Here is a 21492-nt window from a genome sequence, read left to right on the forward strand (position 1 = left end):
CAACATGAATTTCATTAGCGGTTGGGATTTGAGATGGTTTTTTTGGAGTTGGGCGAATTTTGCTTTGTTTTTAGGTTCTAAACTGTCAGACCTGGCAACCCTGCCCTCTTTGCAAACCTTGACAGGAGCCTAAAACCCAGAATGTAAAACATGTTTTTGTTTTTGCAGATCGAGGAGGAGATGTTGTCCCTGCAGAACGAGCGCTCTGAACGCATCCGCACCTTGTTGGAGCGGCAGGCCAGCGAGATCGAGGCCTTCGACTCGGAGAGCCTCCGCCTGGGCTTCAGCAACATGGCTCTGACCGGCGTGCCTGGCGACGCCTACGCCAAGCAGGGCTACTCCAACGCCCAGCCGTCCGGCTCCCGCTCCGCCGGGCACTGGAGCCACGGCGTGCACCAGCAGAACATGTCGTCGCAGCAGCTGTCCCGCCGCAGCCACAACAGCAGCAGCAGCAGCGGCATCGGCAGCGGCGCCAGCGACCGGAGGAGCGAGTCGTCCTCCTCTTCCTCCCACGGTTTGGGGATGGTTCTGGGGCACGGGCGGGACGGCAGGGACATGCACCACTCATCCCGCTCCTCTGCTTCCTCTTCCTCCTCCTCCTCCTCGTCTTCCTCCCACCACCAGCGCCACCACCTGCCGCAGCACTACCACCACCAGAGCACGCCGCAGCTCTACCGGGAGCGGGAGAGAGAGCGGGAGAAGGAGAGGGAGCGGGAGTGGGCCGGAGTGCGAGGCTCCGGCGGTGACCTGGCCCACCCACACCCCCTGCCCTTCTCCCATCAGCTACCCTCTCGCTCCTCCTCCCAGTCCCTGGCCATGCTTCCTCCTCCTCCACCAGCTCCACCCTCCATCTCCGGCCCTTCATCCTCCTCGTCTTCCTCTTCCTCATCGCAAGGCGGGATATACGGAGGCGGAGGGCTGGCGGTTCGCGGTACACCCAACCTGATGGCCCTGAGGAACAGCCCCCAGCCGCTGAGGAGGACGGCGTCCGGCGGCGGGCCTGGAGGCGCCGGCGGCAGCGACGGCGTCCTGAGCCGAAGCACCTCGGTCACTTCGCACATCTCCAACGGCTCCCACCTCTCCTACTCTTAGGAGCCTTCAGAGGCGCGGCAGCGAGGAAGGTGAAGGTAGCTATCACAGGCTGCGTCTCTATAGATAGTTCCCACAAGACCCGACCGGAAGAAAGTTACGCCGGAAAGCCGCCATATTGGTAGGCAACCGGTGAACAGTAGCTGTCTGTCCATTACAAATGTGGGTACAAATTTGTCGATATTCTGTTGATATATAAAAAAAACACAGTTTCACGATAGCGGTGTTTCTAGTAAATAAGAAATTAAATTAAAATAGAAGCTTGTTCACACAATAAGTTATTACTTATGAGGCGATAAGTAACTGTTATGATGTCAACAGTTACATGAGATATATTCATAATTCATCCATGGGACTAGCGCTCATTTATCAGCCAATCAAAAGAGATGTTGGCGTGTTAGTCAGGCGTTGGAGCGACAAACTCCTTACAGTTCGGAGGAGCTAACTGTGTGGCGTTTGGGGGAAATTGGAGTCTATGATTTTACAGAACTGCTATGGGTTCAAACACGTTCTAATGACACAGCTTTTTATGAACTGTGCGATGCAAAAAAACAAAAATAAATCATCCTCCTACCACTTACTGTCGTTGTCTTCAACGTTTCCGCCAGTAATAACATCCAATATTCATCACAAAAGTCATGTGATGCACAAAGTATTTTCATTGCAGTTTTTGAAATGCATCTATTTCAATACGGCCACCAAAAAACACCTCATCCTAGTGCAAAACTTTATCAAAAAACATTTTGTTGTGTTTCCATTAATGAGTTTATTTTCAAAATTCCAATTTGGGCAATTTTATGGTTACTGGAAATGCAGCTACAGAAGCAGCAGCAGGCCTGTTACGATAATAAACTGTCCTGGAAATTATTGCGATAAGCAATAATACTGTCGTATTAAAAATGTTCTCAAAATGCCATTTTGGTCAAGATTCAGGAAGAAAAAAAAATCAATTGTATAGAGAATCGCAATTCCTAGTCCTGAATACTGAGTCTATTGAGAATGCTCAAAAATCTTATTTTAAAATGTGTTTTTAGAAACAACCAATCAGAGCTAAGAGGTGGATCTTAGCGTTGTCAATCATGCTTGTGTGCAAATTCTGACTTTTTTCGTCTGAATTATAACTTCTTCTCAGAAGAATCAGAAATGTTTAAATTTCTTATGCACCATCAGGGAAATCTAGTCTTAAAATTCAAATCTACCAGATAAATTTGGGACGGGCTAAAGCGCGGGTTTACAAATCCTGTAACAAGAAAAAAACATTTAGGAATTATTTTCATATACTAACTACATAATTGATATACACCTAAGAACATTTATTTATTTAGATTTTGACAAAAGATAGACACCAAATTTTCTTTTTTTGGCATAAATGTATTTATTCCCCTATCTACGATGGCCAATGCCGTCTTATAGCTTCATTTCATTTTTTTAGTTGGCCCTAATCCTCTTCCATAATTACGGTTATTGACTGACATTGTCACAGTTTGCTTAATTTTAGAAATGTTTGAAGATATCCCTACCGCTAATAAAGTGATGAGAGCAAATCCATGCCGAAGCTTTCCGTTTCCTCTGGATATTAGCCAGCAGCTCTCATTCATGCTTAGCAGCGAAGTTTGCTCCCATGCTCAGGTCGTTTACTGTCTTATCGCCTTTGTTTTTACACCCTTGAATCAAACCACAAGCATCGCCGTTCTCTTGTGCGCCGTCACTGAATTGGAAAGCTGCTTCCCGTACTATCAAAATGGCGGCATAGCACCTGGCTGTAGGAGGTGTGACGTCATGCGGGAACTATCTATACTCCCTTTACCGCCTTTCTCTGTCTTCTGGACAGATTTCAACTCCTGGAACCGTTGAGATGCAGAACTTTGTGCACAAAAAGTCCCAGCGGTCATGAGGAAGGGGCAAACCGGGGTCACCGAGCTGCATCCTGCCTCTTTAGACTCAGGGTGGGCAGAGAGGGTTTCTCCCATTCTGACGGATATAACAAGGGGAGGAATGTAACCGCCTGTGTCACCACTGGATGACGGTGGTGCTAGACGATTCTGTTCAGCGTTTTTATCTCTGTTACTGTATGAAAATGTAAGGCAGGACGTGTGACCGGGGGAACGTTTGGCCTTTGTTTCCTCCTGCGGCTGCAGAGACGGCGGCCGTGTCTCAGGGTTCCTACACAGCCTGCAGATTATTTTTATGGAGATTAGCGATGGAAAGTTTTGGGAACATATGAAGAAATAAGAGATTATGGAAAGATATTTGTATTTATTCCATATCCCATTGTTGAATCAAGGTTGCATCATACAATCATCTTCCATTTCTTCCATTTGTTTTCATCTGTTCTTTCCTCCTTTTGTTCTTCTTTCCTCTGTTCATTCGTTTCCCATCCTTCCTTTCATTTTTTCCTTTCTTCCTTTTGTTTCCCTTCCTTCTATTGGTCTTTCATCCTTCTTTCCATTATTCCTTTCATTTCTTTTCCATCCTTCTTTCCATTATTCCTTCCTTCTTCTGTTCATTCATTTCCCTTCTTTCCATTTTTTTCCATCCTTCCTTCTTTTGTTAATTTTTCTTCCTCTCTTCCTTCCATTACTCCTTCCTTCCCGTCTTCATTTAATTGTTTTTCTTCTTGCTTTCCTCCCTTCTTCTCAATTCCTTCCTTTCGTTTATTAATTTCTGTTTGTACTTTTAAAACGGGTCAAACCGGACCGAGGACTCTAGAACCTGCGTTGGGTTTAAGCTTGAAGCTGTGTAGAAACCCTGCCGTCTTCTTCTATGATGTTCTGCTCTGGAATGGAGAAAGAAAGAAGACATGGGAGGGAAAAAAGGAAGATGTTTTTGTTTTGTGTCCAGATGCTGAAACAAAAGTCAAAGATGAAATTCAGAAAACATTTTTGAACTGCTGTTATTTATTTATTTTTTTTAAACTGTGTAAAAACACAAAAACGATTTGCTTGGAACGTCACCAATGCCTTCAAGGGGTTCTTAAAGGGATGTTGTGCCATCCACTTTTTATTGTTGTTATTATTATTATTATTATTATTATTATTAATATAAATTTATTTCATGACTGAACTGAAAACACAGAATGTTTGTAAAAAGACTCTTCCGTGGACGAGGAACTTGTATAAAACAAAGCTTTCTGACATACTGAATATCTCGATATAAGTGTCACTCCAGTGCATGACATAGATGTACATAAAATAGAAAAAAAATGAACAAACACATTGAACAGTACTGTATCCGTCCCAGTTTACCGCATTTAGAATCACTTGTCCCAGTTTTTTTTTTATTTTTAACCTTTTACTGTAGATATTTATGGGAATATTAAGAACAGACATCATTTGGTTTTATAGCTGAACAAAGACAATGATAGTAATTTTTTTATATACTCCAAAGTTGAACTCCAGCTGCATTTTTTTCTATAGGTGTCGATATTACCATAACTAATCCTGGTGTAATCGTTGTCGTGATCATGTTCACGTTTTTTCTTGCGAGAAGCAAAAAGGGGGCCCACTGTTTACTGTAAAAACATAGAACTATAACAATAGCTGATGAATCTGTTGCATTGTCAGGTGTGGTGTGTCTAAGAAATCAATGACTATTAATAAGGAGATCGTTAATAACTGTTAATGATTTATGTACGTGTGTCGAGCGGTAAAGTCTAGTTATAATGCCACTTTCTTTTTATAAAAAAATAAGACTAACGACTATTTAAGATAAAAGGACACTCCAAGCAAGCCACCCCGCCTGACCTCTGACCCCCTTCCTTTGGACTCTCTTTGGAGAAAAACGACAATAAAAAAAAAAAAATCTATATATACAGGCCACTGGAATGTAAACACCGGTTTACTTTTTGTTTTGGTTTATTTGTGTTTTGCGAGGATCAAACTGCCGAAGGATGCAGCATGCAGGCAGTGGACAGAAAGACGGAGGGATGACGGGACGGGCCCCCGACTGAGCTGCTGTGGCCCCCAGGAGCCCTTCACAGCAGCCCGTCTGAAGCAATCAGTGTTCACGCAAAGGGTTATTTACTACTGTGGGCATGATGCTCTTTTTTTTCTGGTTTGAAAAGAAGAAGAAGGAGGAGGAAGATAATCACCCTGCAGTTTGTAAGACTCAGCAACACCAGCTCAAGACAACGCCCCTCTGTGTAACACTAATACTTTATGCTCGGTTGGAATCTCAGTGCATGCATAAACTCCTTGTAAAAACGAAGACTCTGCGGGCTTTGGGACGGCGTGGACGTTGGTGTGGTTGCTTGTTAGCCTCCAGCTTCGGAAAAGGAGAACACAGGCTCATGGAGTCGAGGTTATTTTGGGGGCGTTGGGGGTTTTATTGGGTGGGGAAGGGGTGAGATTAATCACTGGACATAAGCTTGAGGAGGGAACACAAGATGGGTTGATGTGTGTTGTTGGAAATGGGAAACAAGGGGTGGATTTAAAAAATGATTTTAAAAAAAGACAATAAATTGATATTAACACATTAACTTGGTTTTATGTTTTTCATTTAAAATACACTTTTCACATGTTTTTATATGTACTTTTGGCCAATAACTTAATGTTTTTTTTGGTGTCTGGAAAATGAGCTGTGTCAAAAACGTCCTGACTGTTGAGTGACATTTGACGGGCATTCCATCGTTACCTAGCAACCCCACCCCATTACCTAGCAACCCCACCCCGTTACCTTAGCAGCCCCAGTGGAACTCCAGCACGTTTGGTCAGCTGGTTTTGGAAATTTCTGACAATCTCAAAATTTCTTTAGGCAGAAATGTACTTTTGTTTCTATCTACAACATCCGTAAAACGTGGTACGCGAGTCTGCTTTAGTTTCAGAAAGTTGCTTCAGTAAATATTTGTGCAATATAATCGTAAGATGGAGTAATAAATTTGTTTTCCATCAACACATGGGAAGCAGTTTTGAACAGTCCAATAAGAGAGATGAGCCACCACTGACCACATAAACATGTTACAGTCCAGTTAGTCTGCAATTTTCTGCTCAAGTATTTAGTTTGAAGTAAAGAATCTTCAAACTAAATTATGACAGCTATTCAGTAAGGGAATTTTAAGTTTAAGGGAAATAGCTCATTTTATAGCAAGTAATATTTGAATTAATATTAATATGTTAAGCTTTGTAGATTTACATTTTAACAGTGAGAGAAACATTTTCTTTTTGCGTATTTTGGTTTGGATTCTGGGTGAAGGTGTGCGGATTAATCCAAAATTTTTATATCGATTTAAAGTTTTGATAATATTCCAAGTTGGTATCAGTATTGGATTGATACTGCCATCATGGTAAGATTTATATTTTTGTTTTAGATTACCTATTAAAATATTTCATTTTTGTATTGTAGTGTCTTAACTAACTCAAAAATTTTACTTTGATTTGCGCTCAAATTATTTTTTTACACGGAGGAAAAAAAGAACATAAATTTGTTCTGTTCAATAATATCGATACCAAATCTGTATCGGATTGATAAAATTGATGCTTTAGTTTCAGATTCCCTTATAAAATTTGATCTTATTTTGTTGTAGTTTCAACTCTACCTCAAACAAGATATTGTTTTAATTTTCTGAAATAAGAATTTATTTAGGAAAAACCACACAAATTTGTTAAATTCTGTTGTTTGTTTATGATGTTAATGTTGTTAAAGTATTTTGTGGATAGCTATGAACCTTGTTTGGATTCTGCGGTTTTAGCAATATAATGCAAAAGTAAAAGCAAAAAACATCTAAATGTCTAAAGTTTAAAATATCAGAAAATATGGGTATGTGTGATAGGGGCCCTGTATTTTCTATCGCACACCTCCAGTTTATTTATTTATTTTTTACATTATGCTAATATGTTAAAATATTTTGTAGACACCTATAAACTTTATCCAAATTGTGTCCTATGTTTTAACAAAATAATTCAAAGAAAAACCCACAACGGCACCAAAAGGTCAGATATCTGATGATATATCAAACTTAAATAATAATAACCATCGATATTGGCTTTGTATTTACTTAGCATTGGATTGATACCAAAATATGCAGCATCACACACCTCTAGTTTATTATGTTAAGATATTAAAGTATTTTGCAGACACCTACAAACTTAATCCAAATTATGTCCTAAGTTTTAACAAAGTAATGGAACGAAAAAAAACACAGAAACACCTAAAGGTCAGGAATTCAATAATAAAAGTATTTATTATCTGCGACACTAACCCTGCATTTACATGGTATCAGGTTGATACCAAAATATGTAGCATTGCACCGCCAGATTGTGCAGTGATTTTCTTTCGTGGCACTCCATACGGGTTGCCCCTCTGGGTGGAGAGCCGAGTTTAAACCGTTGGTAATATAAAAATGACATCCTGTTAATACTTTCTGGGGGGGGGGGGGGGGGTTAGCTGTAAAACTATAGTTTTTAATCCTTGTGCTCTTATTATTTTTCCATTATAGATATTTTTGTTGTGTTTTCTCTCCTGAGCCGCTATTGTGCTGCAACAACAGTCTGACATCATTATTACAGAGCAACTGGGAGGATCTGTGCGCACTGCCCTTTAAAATGTGTCCGTCATCCCTCGGCTAATGGAAAGTCACTCTGCTTGTTTTCCCCGTTGCAGATTTGCTCGGTCTAGCTAGCCAGAGAGGTGGGGGAGGAGAGAGCCTTTTCCGTCGGCCGACAATCCAGGAAGGAAGAGAAGAGGACAACGAGGACGGAAATAACACGCGCGAGGAGGAGGAGGGGGTGTCCAAAAAGGAAACTCTACCCCTTTAAGAGCAAGTGGGACATAGCGGTGCGAGAAAAAGGAGAGGAGGGGGAGAAGAAAGAGGAATTAAAAAAGAAAAGGAAGAAAGAGACAGGGAGGGCGGAGGGAGAGCGGGCGATAAAAAAAGAAAGATGACATCCTCGCAGCTGAACGGCCGAGGTGGAGCGGTAGGCTGCGGCCCGGCGAGAGCGCCGCTCGCCGGGGTCAGGGCTTGAATCCAGCAGCGAGGCTTCGACAGACACCCGACCGGCCTACCGCGGCTTCGGAAATCGGAAAAAAATAGACTCATAAATCAGAAAAAAAAACAAAGCATGACCTGCTGTTTTGACAGATATTACAAGTCATATTCGTCCTCTTGCGTGAAAAACAGCCTTTATTTCACTGTTTTGTGCGCGGCGCTAAAGAGTAAAACTGCAACGGCTCGGTTATCAGTATTATTACTATTTTTGGTTGTTTTAAGGCAACTCCTGTGGGCTGATTTCTGCGTGTTTGTCGAGGTTTGGGGTCATTTTTGTGTTTGTTAACTATTAAAGTTTAAAACAGGAGGCAAGCAGGCCGTTACTGGACTGGGCCTGCTCCACCTCTGCAGCCTGCGTTAGTCCCAACAGCTGCGTGCGTCTCAACCCACAGCTCTACCTCAATGAGAAAACCAGATTTCAGCACACGGCTTTGGCTTTGTTCGCGCTTTACGACAGAACCGGGGAGCCCATCGCTCCCGCTGCGGGCCGGGCCTCCGTCCGCGTCCCGATCGCCACCGGAGGGGCCGATCCGAGCCATGCAAAGGCGGCTCCCCACGACCTCAACCTCAACCAGGAGCTGACTTTATAATCTCCACCGCTGTCTGGCGCAAAATGGATACCGCTTGGAGCAATTTTCTCTTCCAGGTAGGCTTTTTGCGGGCCTGTGTTGCGTTTTCTCCCCCTGCTGCTTCCGCGCCACACACGCAGGCCCTGTCTGTGTCATCCCAGCCTCGCTCACATCTTTTTGTTACTACCTCTGCAAGATAAATGATGTGACTTGTGTTTACATTTGGTGATGGCCTTCTCCTTGCTCCTCCAGAGTACTCCCACCCAAAACCAAGTGGAGGGGAGCCTCCAATCAGAGCTCATGCAAGTGCATACGAGTTCTCCCCAGACCCCACCCACAGAGCACATAGCGCAGCCTCCTTCCACTGTGGACACCACGGCTCTGAGTGAGGAACCCCTGCCTGGTGAGAGACACGGCAGCTCAGCCACACCTGAGTGGGTTCAGGCGGATAAACAACCTGCAGACAGCCGGAGAGAGGGAGGGAGGGTTGCTCAAAACACTTCGACAATTTGAGCTGGGTGCCTTTTATTATGATAGAAATGTGAAGATGTAATTGGGACTGTAATTAATGATTATTTTAGGAATTGATGAATCGTTTATTCAGGCGATTAATCGATTAAAAATGGCGCATTCTATAGATATTTAATTAACCACTTGTGCATTTTTATAGAATCTTATTTTAATTGCAGTTCAGTCTGTGGTATGGCATTAAATGGTTTATTTAGGGATGATAATAACAATTATTTTAGTAATCAATTAATTATTCTGACAATTAATTGATTTAAAATGGCACATGCCATGGATTTTTCATTTAACCACTTAAGCATTTTTTCTCAATAATTCAAATTCATTTTATTTTCTCTAGTAACTTAAATTAAACATCTGAACCGGGTGAAACTAAAACAAGCCATGTGAGTAGTTCAGGCTATTTTTATCTTAAAAGCAAAATGCATATAGTTTTTGTAGAGTTTTGGTTTATTTACTGCTCTGAGTATGTTGGGTTGTAATACAGTTTTGTTCTTGAAATATTACTATTCTCATATTATTTAGACTTTATCCTTGTACGAGCTTATTCTTGTAATTTTATCTTGTAATTTATTCTCACAAATTTATTTATTTTTTCTTAGCATGTCCCCAAAACTCCGTTGTAGTTTTCTGTTTCAGCTAGAAAATGCAGCAGCTTTGCTTCAAAAATTACACAAAATTCAGAATTAGGTCTTTTAGTGGTGAACTTCACCTGAAAGGCTGCGACAGACCCTGAGTTTCTCTTCTTCTTCTTCTCTTCCCCCTGGTTCCTCCAGAGCCGGTGAAGCCAGCACCTCGGCCGGCTCGCGTGCAACACATCTGTGCCATCTGCAACAAGCAGTTCAAGAACAACTACAACCTGCGGCGGCACCAGTCGGTCCACACTGGGGTACGCATGAAGGACAGGGCCAGAGTGCAGGCGGAGGGAGCAAAGGAGGGAGCCGCCGGCCAGGTGGTGGCGGCGGCAGCGGCCCCGCCGGCCATGGCGGTGGGGGCCGGAGGGAGGGCGGAGAGGCCCACTGTTCCCCTCTCCCTGCTGCACCTCTCCGTGCCTCCCCCTCTCGCCCCTCCCGGCGTGCTGGCGGGCGTCCAGCAGCCTCCCCTGGGCGGTCAGGATGGCGAAGGGGTTGCCATGCCAAACGTCATGGCTACTGTTAACCCTCATGCTCCGCCTCCTGCTGCTGTCGTCATGGCCACAGGGGCGACAGTACAGGTGGGTCAGGGCCTTGTGAGAGACGGTTGTCGTCAACCCCCGAGCCTTCGAGAGTGTTGTTTCTTAAGCTGCCTTCGTCACGACGATCTTTGAATTCGTCTCCTGTGTTTGATTTCGGGAGAAATCCCTGAGCGCTGATTGGTTGAGGGGCGATTTCAGTCCCCTGTTTAAGAAACAGTTCGCTCGAAGTAGGGCTGGGCGATATGGCTTACAAATAAAACCTCCTAAAGAATGGAAGAAAAGTAAGATTTGTTTTCATGCCAGAGACGATTTTAACTTTTCTTTTCTAAAAACTTAAGTGGAAAATAGAAAATATTTTCAAAAGGTGGCTTTTATTTCAGTCATCCCTTCTGTAAGTTGTATTAAGGAGCATCAGGGCCAGGCTACGAAAATGTTTGTTTAAAGGTGACCTATTTTACCAAATTCACCTTTTGCATGTTTTCATACTTCTTCTAAAAGCTTTTTTTGTTAAAAAATACCCAGTTGTCTTTTGGCAAAAAGTAAAAATTTTCTTGATGTCTGGAAAATGAGCCGTTTCAAAAACATTCGACTGGCACTGCGCCTGTTACCTAGTAACCCGAGCGGCGCTCCAGCAAGTTTGTTCAGCTGGTTTTACCGCTGTGTTGGCTGTATAATGGCTGCTGGAAAAAACACGTGTTCTGTTGTTGACTTAGCATTCAGAAACCACTTGCTGCATTTTTGTTGGTTGTGCAGAAGGCTCCACTTCTGCTTTTCAAACATGTATGTTTGCATAATTGCGCATCTGTATGCAGCATTTTCATGCACCAGTGTAAACGTTGAGTTTGGCAGACCTGACCTGACTTAAATCTCATCATCTCAGAATGATTTTATGCAAAGAAAATGTCTTGTATAGTCCAATCCTAACCTGTTCAATAAAGCAAATGGGTCACCTTTAATTACAAGAATGTAGTCATAATATCAAAATAAAGATGCAATTTTACCAGAAAAAAAACATTTTAAAATTACTACAAGTCATTTTGAGAAAACTCTTCTAGTAATCAAGATCTGATGTAAGCTGGTCAGTTCATATCGTTTTCTTTAAAACAGGCACCGTTGTTTGCTCAAACCTGTCAAAGTTCTGCCAACCAAAATGATTTGTTGGTTATGTTAAGTATATCCATCAAATATTACAAATTGTAACTCTACAAGATGCTCAATATTCCTCATTTTATTTTATTTTGTGTTGGAGTTCTCATAAAATTACTACTTTATTCTCCTAATATTAAGACTTTATTCTCCTAATACTGTGAGGTTTCAACTTTATTGTCGTACAATTTTATTCTCATATCACTGACTTTATTCCTGTGATTAAAAAAAACAAAAAAACTTAGCCTGGCCCTAATATTCCATTTTAGAGTTGACCTGAATTCAAAGTCTAAAAAAATACAAGTGCATTGATGAGAGAAAAAAATCCTGATTTTTTTTTAAAAATTTAATTTTCAGAAAAATAAAAATTGATGGATCGCCCAGCCTTAGCTCGAAGCCCCACTCCCCCACGCTCCCCTGCATGTTCTCTGTAACACAAACCAGAATTAAAGACGAGCCAGAAGTAATTCTTTGCAACTGCGATCATCAGATCATTTATCTAACTGGCTGATTATCTGTGTTTGCATGGTTTCATCATCAAATATTATAAATTCTCTTCCAGTTTGTGGAGAAAAGACTTCAGACCTAAACTCTGTAGCTTGTTTGTTTTTCTCTCAGCGGCCCGCCAATCCCAACCCCAACCCCGTGAAGAAGAACCACGCCTGCGAGACGTGCGGGAAGGCCTTCCGGGACGTCTACCACCTCAACCGGCACCGGCTGTCCCACTCGGACGAGAAGCCCTTCTCCTGCCCCATCTGCCAGCAGCGCTTCAAGAGGAAGGACCGCATGAGCCACCATGTGCGCTCCCACCAGGGCGGCGTGGAGAAACCCTACATCTGCCCTCACTGCGGCAAGGCTTTCTCCAGGTGATGCTGCGCTGCAGCCACACGCCATGGCCACGCCCCTTTCCTGCTCTAACTTGTCTCTCTTATGTCCTGCTGCAGGCCTGACCATCTCAACAGTCACGTCAGGCAGGTGCACTCCTCAGAAAGACCCTTCAAATGTCCGGTATGTATAATTTTTTTCTTTTTCGCAGTTTTTTTTTATTCTTAAGGTGCATTCACACACCAGTCCTGTTTAGTCCAACTCCAGCTTGCTTGACTAGAAAGTCCGGTTCATTTGGGGAGATGTAAATGCATAGTCGAACTTTGATGCAGACAAAACAGCTCAATTTCTTTTCTGGGGCCTCATGCATAAAGCGCGCGTGTGCACAAAAAATGCACGGCTCCATATTTTACGCACAAGTTGGCATGTATAAAAATTTACTCTGCGTCAAAGTTTGTGTAAATAAACGCACACTTTTTCGCTGGTGTGAAAATATGCGGCAGCCACGCAAACTTTATCTGTGGACAATATCAAACTACAAAGCTACAAAATACTCTAAATACACTGAAATGTGACGACATTCAGTTATTTAGACCAAGAAGCATTAAACCCGATGTTTTTCATGATTTTAATATTTTATTTTTTAAACGTAAACGATGAAACTGAACCACATTTTTCCTCAGACAATAAGCTAACACGCACACAAAATAAAGAAAATAAAAATAAAAGGATGTGAAAACCTCACTCGTATGTAAATAGTACTTTTTCTAAATTTTTGTCTCATAAAGATGTAACGCATCGGTCCGTGCGTCGAAGCGCATGAAATGCATCTGTGGGGTAATTTCATTCTCACTAAAATTGGATCAGCAGATTAAATCAAACTTGCTGATTAAAAATAATCAACAGGTTTGATTATTTTTAAGGTGATCAAGGTTTGTATGCAGTCACACGTATATAAGTAGCTGCGCGAAGGTGAGAAGCGTAAGTGTGGAGCTTCGGCTCTGATGGAGAACATCGCCAATGGAAGGATTCAGAGGGAGCGATTATTCAGAAATCATATTGATCAGCTGGGAAATGTTGATGATGGTTTATGAGCGTTTAGGTTGCTCAGACGGATCATCCTGGAGCTCTGAGCAGAACTTATAGAGCCGTGCGGTACCGGTACCGGTCCAGCTGCAATCATCCTTCAGTCCAGCCGCCCGCTTTGTGAATGTGCCTTATGGACATAAAGCATCTAGTATTTAGAATAAACGTCCACATTCCCACTGAAAGGACTCTCTGACACACTGTCTGTCTTTAAATCTTGCTGCTGTTCAAACAGGCATTTATTTGCAGGATCTCTTTATTTATTTATTTGGATTTTTTTTTCTCTAAAATTTATTTTTATTTTTGTGAGATGACCCTATGTGTCCTCAAGGCACCTTTTAAATAAAATATATAATTATTATTATTATAAATACTTATACTGCTTCGAACAAGGACGTTGCCATGGTTACTGCTTCGCATCGTGGCAGACGTCCGGGTATTTATACTAATTTACATATGTATTTATGGAGGCGACAGGGCGGACCAGCGGATGCTCTATTTCCCGCAAATTGGGATTTATAAAGGAAATGTGTGCAGCTGTGTGCGCACGGCTTTATGCATCCGATTTCTTTTGTGCGCTGCACTTTTCTAAATTTTACCATATGCCAAGTTTTAGTGTGAAAACTGCGCACTCTTATGCATGAGGCCCCTGATTATTAAGATGTTTTGATGGGTAATTTTGTTTACAGATACTTCAAAATCCATTTTTTTATGTTGCCGTTTGGTTTTCTTTTTGTTTTTGGTTGTTTTGTTTTATTTTAGGTATTTAAAGTGTTAAGTGCTGTGTACACTGTGTTTGAGAGGGCGAATTATAGCATTATTATGTCATATCAATATATTACTTTAACATTTCTCAAAATGACAATATTATTATTTATCACAATCATTTTTGGGACAGTATATCTTCCTGTAAATTTAGTTATTGTGACAGGCGCGCATATATATATATATATATATATATATATATATATATATATATATATATATATAAACACCAAGCGGACTAGAGACTGCTCAAAAAGCAAGAAGCGGACTACAGTGCAGGGAATTCTGGGTAAATGCAACCAAAAAAATGCGCAGGTGTAGAGCTAGCCTAGCAGGAGAAATGGAAAATAAATCCTACAACCCCTAAAATCTGATGCTAATCCATTTACATTTTTCAAAGAAGAATGTTGCTCTCGTGTCTTTGGATGTTTTTATGTTGTTTCCTTCAGTGGTTCTTGGTGCAGCGACACCATAGGCGAGGAGGGGAACAGGATTTTCAAAGAGTTTGGTTCATTTGACACATTGCAGTTAGAGAACCAGAAGAGCTGAAAATGCAATAAATGTTCAATTTTGGTCTCCAATCAAACCAAATCTATCAGGTGTGAATGGAGCCTAAAATGCCAAGGTGTTCTGATTTTTACCAACGATGCTTCTTCCCTCATCTGTCTGCAGACTTGTGAGTCGTGTTTTGCCACCAAGGATCGCCTGCGAGCCCACATGATCCGTCACGAGGAGAAAGTGCCGTGCCACATCTGCGGGAAGCTCCTGTCCGCCGCGTACATCACCGATCACATGAGGGTGCACAACCAGTCGCAGCACCACGTCTGCCACCTCTGTAACCGCAGTGAGTGCACACGCTTTTTACCATGAGTTTTATTAAAAGTGTCTGATGAAGGCACAAACTTTAAAGTTCATCAATCTAAAGTCCTCTGCAACAGTTCCTTCTCCATTTCAGTTTTGGACCATGCAGTTAACCAATCAGTCTCTATCTCTAGTGTGTTTGGTATTTTGAAAAGTCAAAATTTTTTCTAAAAACAACTCAAACATTTTCAGAGTGATCTCAGAAATTTTCTAGGACAAACTTTGACATTTGAAACTCCTTTTTTCAAATGTCAGCTGCAGCTACACAGTATATATATTTAAAACGTGCATATACTGTATATATATATATATATATATATATATATATATATACAGTATATGTATTTGAGTGCTTTTGCCAAGCCTGGGACTATTAGGACAGCAAGGCAATAAATGATGCTAGTCATGCTAGTCAGATAATGGAAAAAAGGAGGAGTAAACTTCTGCCAAAAAAAACTCAGAAATTTTGATTCATCTCAGAAATTTTCTAGAAATAGCTTGGAAATTTCTGAGTTTCAAAACTTGACAAATTTTGACTTTTGAAACTGATAATTTCTAAGATTAATCTAAAAATTTCTTTTGAAACTCAGAAATTTCCTAGTTTTTTGGGGCTGGATTATTAGGACAGCAAGACAAGTAATGATGCCGGTCAGTTGATGGACAAAAGGAGAATTAAATTTCCATCAAAAGAACTCTTGGAAATTTCTGACTTTCAAAGGTTGAACGTTTTTAACCTTTGAAACTCTAAAAGTTGGCAATTTTAGAAACATTTAAAAATTTTAAACGTCAAAAATGTCCTGGTTTTTTGTAGCAATTTTCTGAATTTCAAAACTTCTCAGGTTTTTTTTCACAGCAAATGTTAAACTTTCCAAGCTAAGAAATTGCCTTGTTTTTTTCTAGAAAACTTCTTGAGTTTTTTTTCTAGAAAACTTCTGAGGTTTTTTTTCTAGAAAACTTCTGAGTTTTTTTCTAGAAAACTTCTTGAGTTTTTTTTCTAGAAAACATCTGAGTTTTTTTCTAGCAAAGTTTAGATTTTTTGAGCTCAGAAATTTAAATCTTTTTTTCTAGAAAATATTCTCTTGTTTTCCACCATCTACAATGGTCCTAATACACCTTCGTAAAATTCGGACCTCAAATTGATCTAAAAATGTTTTAATTTTTTTTTCTGGGTGTGTGAAAATGTACTCTCTTTTTTATGTACTTTGGCACTAATACACCATTTCTGTAAACAGTTAGTTTAGAAAAGTACCTGTGTTCTGTCAGATCATCATGCGCTTAGCACAAACTGACGGCTATATCTGTCAGACAAGTAAACGCTGTCATTACCACATGATTTTATTTAATCAGCAACATAGAATCATGAAGTAGATTGTCATACATGTTGTTATTAACGGCTGTATGACATCCTGAGTCAGCGGTTAACTAGTCAGACCGTCATCAAGCAACAGGAAGGTGAGTTTTACACGGGAGTGTGTTGTAGTTCACTGCAGCTGCAGCTATACCCTGCTTTAAAAACACTTTGAAACCACAACAATGCATGTATATCTATCTAGTTATCATTGAAAACAATTTATTGACTTATTTGAGTTGTCAGTTCCTCCTCTGAAGGTTGGACTTCTTAATGCGCAAGTGCAGACATGTGTACTCACTGCATGTATGCTATTCACCTGCTCTCCACCAGGCTTCACCACGCTGACGTATCTCCGCGTCCACGCCCAGAAGCACCACGGCCAGGAGTGGAAGGAGAGCCCCGGCGGCTTCGGCGGCACGGCCTCGGGCGGCGTCCTCGTCTGCCACCTGTGCGGCGTCCAGTGTAAGACACCTACCCAGCTCCAGGGCCACATGGGAACCCACAGCACCAGCCAGGCCGCACCGACCCCCGTCACCTCCAACGTGGCCGCCAGCAGCTCCGTCTCCCTTAGCAACATGGTGACGGCGGCGCCCACCGTGTACGTCACCGGGAACACGGTGGTGGACCTGCTCGTCACGGACTGCTCTAGCATCGCGGCGCCGCAGTCCCACAGTTAGCAGGATTGGTCTGAAGCGAGTCCCGGGACGGTTACTTGTTGATTCTGATCCGGTTTAATGTTTTATTTTCCGTTTTTATTCAAGTAGGTGTGTCTGCAGAAGAAGTAGGCGTTTCCAAAGAATGACGTTTCACAAGAGCCACACCTGATTAGACAAGCAAAAAACAAGGACCACGCCTGATTGGACGAACAAAATCAAGCCAAAAATGATTGGTCACGCATGTCAAAGTAGCCGTTTTTCAAGAACCAAGACGAAATTAACGTCCGTCATTCGACATTTTTATTAAAATCGTTAGCTAACTTGTCCCGTATCGGATTGTCATTTATTTAGTGAGTTTCGCGACCTTGCTGTTGTAACCGAGGTAGAAGACTTATTAAGCACTTACATGGTGATGGTGTTAGCCGGTCGGACATTAGCGGCGTCTCCATAACTCCTCCTCCAGCCTTCTTTTACCTGTGAACCTCCGGTTACATTTCAAAATAAAAGCATCAACATAAATCACGTTTTAATAACAAAACAACTTTGATCTTTTTAAAGAGATGTTATCAGTAAGGAGGGCTAAATGTTGACTAAATGCAAAAGTTGCCTTTACATTAAAAATCTAAATCGTTTTTGTTACTGAAATAATGTGAAACTGACACAAGTAGCTAAAAACAAATAAATAAAAATAAAATAATCATTCAAAAAATAATGTTACTTAAACTGGCCTTGAGACCTTCTTCACCTTCTTATCTTCTTGTTCAACTTTTAAAGCAGTCACCACAGATGAATTATTTCAGCATGGATCTGAAAGACTTCTGTTACTGGACCAAGCCAATTAGTGTTTGCTCTGTAGAAACACCTATTTCTTTAGAAACGCCTGCTTTGAGTCTGCAGAGAATCCCCCCTCTCTTTTTATTAGCACTTAAGGGTTAAAGGTGAAATCTTTGAGAGAAAAAACATCTAAAAAGTTTTGCTGCAGAGTTGGAGCATCAAAGAAGACATCTTGGATGCAGCTGCAGCAGGTTCACCGACACTAATGACAAACATGGATTTGCTGTCCAAATATTTCCGAATGAAGACTCTAAAGAAAGCGTGGTTCTCCCTCTCCACCCTTAAACCCCCTTCTTTTTTTGGCATTGGCTGCTGTCTACTGTACCAAGTACTGTAAATCTCACACCAGCTCTGATCTTACCTCCATGTTAGCAACTACCGAGAATACTGAAAATCCAAAACGGTTTGTGTCAAGACGTTTCGGTGGGGAGGAAACAAGAGAAACGTTAGAAAGGAAGTTGTGCGTTTGCGTGTGTGTAAGTTTGAGCTCCTCTCGCATGTTTGCAGTTTTATTTCACAAGATGGAGATGAAAATTAGGTTTTAACGTTAGCTAAATGTCTTTTGTGGAGGTTATCAGGAAAGAAGATTCATCTGTAGGGGATGAGTCTTCTGTTTCCTAAAGGTACAGAAATAATAAAAAAATATATAGTTGTTATTCAGGAGCATCAAGCACCTTAAAGCTGTCGGACTCGGTAAGGACGGAGGTTTGAGTTTTCTCGGATTGTTTTGCTCTGAGTCTTCCTCTCTGGGTCTGGCCTTCACAGGAAAAAAAAACAAACTGCTAATCAGCACTACGGCTTCTGTACTACCTTTTGCATGAAAACAAAATAAACCAAGCAAGCTCGGCCATGTTTATTGTTAGAAAACTGTCATGACGAGAATAAAATTTAGCAGTTCCACTAAGTTAGTTAGCCGTAGATGATAATATTTATGAAAAAGTTGATTTTACTCTGAATTTGTTCACATAGATTGCCATTCATTTGATTGCAGCTGTCATTGCCATAGTCCTTTTTTATTTCATTTTTTCTCTGTGTTCCAGTCCAATGGGTGAAACTTTTTTTTTTAGATTTAGTCTTTTAACTTTCTGCATAGCACTTGTTTTCTGCATCAGTTGTGTAATGAACGGTCAGTTGTCATGTTGCGTGGAAAGGGCTTAAAAAGTCACTTTAAGTCGAGGGAAAAAAGGACTTTAACAGTCGATGAGTGCAGTTTGTTTTGTGTTCATTTCTTACCTTGAAATCTGTAGTTGTTTCTTTCTTTGAAAATGTGTTTTACCTGTTGAGAAACATAGTGATTTATTGCAAATTAATTTTAGTTTTTCTCCATTACACTAAAAAAAATAATAATGATGATACCTCTACTTTAGGCTTCTGTACAGCTCTTGTGATACATCTTTAATGCCTTATCGTACTCAACTGCATTTTAATTCTTTTATGACAAAATATTTCAAATCTTAGTCATGGATTCATTAAGAATATTAAGGGGATGTATTTATATTTATATTTTTATATTTCTCAACAGTATGCATGTCTAAAAAGTTGTTAGAGCAAAAAAAATCGATACTTATTACAGTCATTGTTTTTTTGTTTTTTTTTGTAGATCAAGTAGAGATCATGTTATTTTATAATTTGGACAGTTTAAAGTAAAAATATTAAACAAGAATTACTGTTTGCACTGTTTTTTCCCCTGTGTTGTTGGTTAGACCGAATATGCAGTGACCCAAAGGTGATTTTAATAAGAAACACAAACTACCTTTACAGGGAAAACATCAAAAATTGTCCATCAATTTCAAACATCGCTTTATATAGTGAGAATAAAGCAATTAGGATTGATTGTGATGAATTGATAATTGAAACAACTACTTTACTAATCAATTACCTGGAGTGTACAGACTCAAAACTGTACAAATAATATAAAGAGTCTTAATTTAGAATGAAAAACAAAACGTGTCTGTTAACTTGTTGTACCCAAAAGTCTTTGAGTGGGATAGATTTAGCTTTATTTGGCTCAAATTTTGATAACAGATAAAAATAAACCATTATGTACCGTTTGCCATCCTGTTATTAATCGGTTATTTGAAATAATGACCGACCGATCAGCCTGCAATAGTATTAATGTCAAGCTGAGCAGAAATGGTTGAGCTTCTAAAACAGTTTCAGGTCCATTGTTGGCAGATAATAGAAGTGCTTTTTAGCTGCACATGCAACCTTTGCTACAAATGATCAATCAACCAATAATGTTTATTTGTATAGCACATTTGAGCAACAAGGCAGTTCAAAGTACTTTACATCATAAAAACACAAAAATTCAAAGTCATAGAAAATGAGTAAATATTATATTTTGCCAAGTTTTATCATTAAGCATCAAAATGTTGGTCAGTGTTTCATTTATTATGGTTAAAAACCAACTCTTAGACAGGTGGGATTTAGTCTAGATTTAACTCAGTGTTTCAGCTGTTTTGCAGTTTTCTGGAAGTTTGTTCCAGACAAGTGTACGCTTAAGGAATAATATACTTAATCGTTTTTGCATGAGCACTTCCTGCCGGTACCACCCCGCTCCCTGGAGCTGTGGCTGCTGATTGGTTCATTGGTTGCGGGGGCGGGACAAAGACCAGATCTCTGGATCAGAGGAGCAATAGACTTTCTTGATGGCTGTCATTTCAATATGCTGCATCAATAAATTCCCGTCATAATCTATTCTTACCCTGCACTGGGATTGCAATCGCATCTTCAGCCAAAGATTTTAATGTTAAATGTAAATAACATTTCTCCAATTGAACCGATCAGAAGTCGGGATTTCCGCATCTGCCGTCGGTCCAGCCGGGAATCCCGCCTGCCAGCGGTACATTCAGTTGAGATTTTTTTTTCTTCGTTAAATGTAAAGCTGTGGTAAATGTTTCCCTCAGCTTCCTCGCATGGGATGGGAGATCCAAGAAGGAAACTGTCTGCAGTCGCTGGGGAGATAACCTGGTAGCTTTAGCAAGAATTGGATTTATGTGATATATCCTGCTCAATGCAAAACTACCAGGGCCTTAGCGCCAATAGGACCGGGTCGAACGGAGCCGGGCTGGGCCAGGTCGGACCCTGCCGTGCAAAAAGGACTATAGTTCCCACAAGTCTGAACTGGAAGTGATCCGTGCCACTGAACCGCCATCTTGGTAGGCAAGCGCAGCTCAAAGCTTTGAGACCAACAAAAAGAAACTAGAGCACTCAGAACTGTGATTGAGTAATTATGATGTACTTATGTTGTTTATTAATTACATAGGAATGAGTTGAGAGCTACAGTAGTTCTAAGCTTTTGGCTTGTTTATTCTTGTCATAGCAATTCCATAGCAACTGTCATGACAGATACAGATACCTACCAAGATGGCTGTAAACTACAAAGTTCCCAGAAGTGTAACGTCACATGAGAACTATGTATTCTTGCATTAAAATGTTTTTTTTTTCATTTAAAAAAAGAGCTGAATTATGTTTTCACATGCACATTTTAATTAATTTTCAAATATTGTACAAAAAGGCTTAAATGGTTAAATGAAAAGCATTTTTTCTAATCCAGTTACTCGACTAATCGTCTGAATCGTCTGAATAATCACAGGCACAGCTGTAGTCCAGGGAGTGGAAAGCACAGT

The 21492-nt window shown here is 40.7% G+C and overlaps 2 protein-coding genes across 3 annotated transcripts in view; both read left to right on the forward strand.

The window, feature by feature from the left end:
• Positions 1 to 5209, forward strand: part of taok2 (TAO kinase 2) — a 34977-nt gene extending 29768 nt beyond the window's left edge. Inside the window, exons 20-21 of one of the 2 annotated variants that reach the window (XM_005810615.2) lie at positions 169 to 1127; positions 2921 to 5209. In XM_005810615.2, coding sequence (XP_005810672.2) covers positions 169 to 1092 — 924 coding nt within the window. In that variant the 3' untranslated portion in view covers positions 1093 to 1127; positions 2921 to 5209. Of the gene's footprint in view, positions 1 to 168 lie in introns of both variants that reach the window. The other variant, XM_005810614.2, reaches the window with a different exon arrangement.
• A 2059-nt stretch (positions 5210 to 7268) lies between these two features.
• LOC102231800 (myc-associated zinc finger protein-like) lies at positions 7269 to 17518 on the forward strand. The gene is made up of 7 exons (XM_005810613.3): positions 7269 to 8717; positions 8893 to 9043; positions 9942 to 10378; positions 12104 to 12351; positions 12430 to 12493; positions 14834 to 15005; positions 16704 to 17518. The coding sequence occupies exons 1-7, from the start codon at positions 8685 to 8687 to the stop codon at positions 17048 to 17050; spliced, it is 1452 nt and encodes a 483-aa protein (XP_005810670.3). The 5' UTR covers positions 7269 to 8684; the 3' UTR covers positions 17051 to 17518.
• The last annotated feature ends 3974 nt before the right edge of the window (positions 17519 to 21492 follow it).

This window comes from Xiphophorus maculatus, chromosome 10 (genome assembly GCF_002775205.1).
Source record: "Xiphophorus maculatus strain JP 163 A chromosome 10, X_maculatus-5.0-male, whole genome shotgun sequence".
NCBI classification, from domain to species: Eukaryota; Metazoa; Chordata; class Actinopteri; order Cyprinodontiformes; family Poeciliidae; genus Xiphophorus; species Xiphophorus maculatus.

Coding starts and splice junctions, on each gene's coding strand:
- LOC102231800 (XM_005810613.3), top strand. CDS start 8,685: ATGGATACCGCTTGGAGCAATTTTCTCTTCCAG. Junction 10,379..12,103: donor CCACAGGGGCGACAGTACAG/GTGGGTCAGGGC, acceptor TTTTTCTCTCAG/CGGCCCGCCAATCCCAACCC. Junction 12,352..12,429: donor TGCGGCAAGGCTTTCTCCAG/GTGATGCTGCGC, acceptor GTCCTGCTGCAG/GCCTGACCATCTCAACAGTC.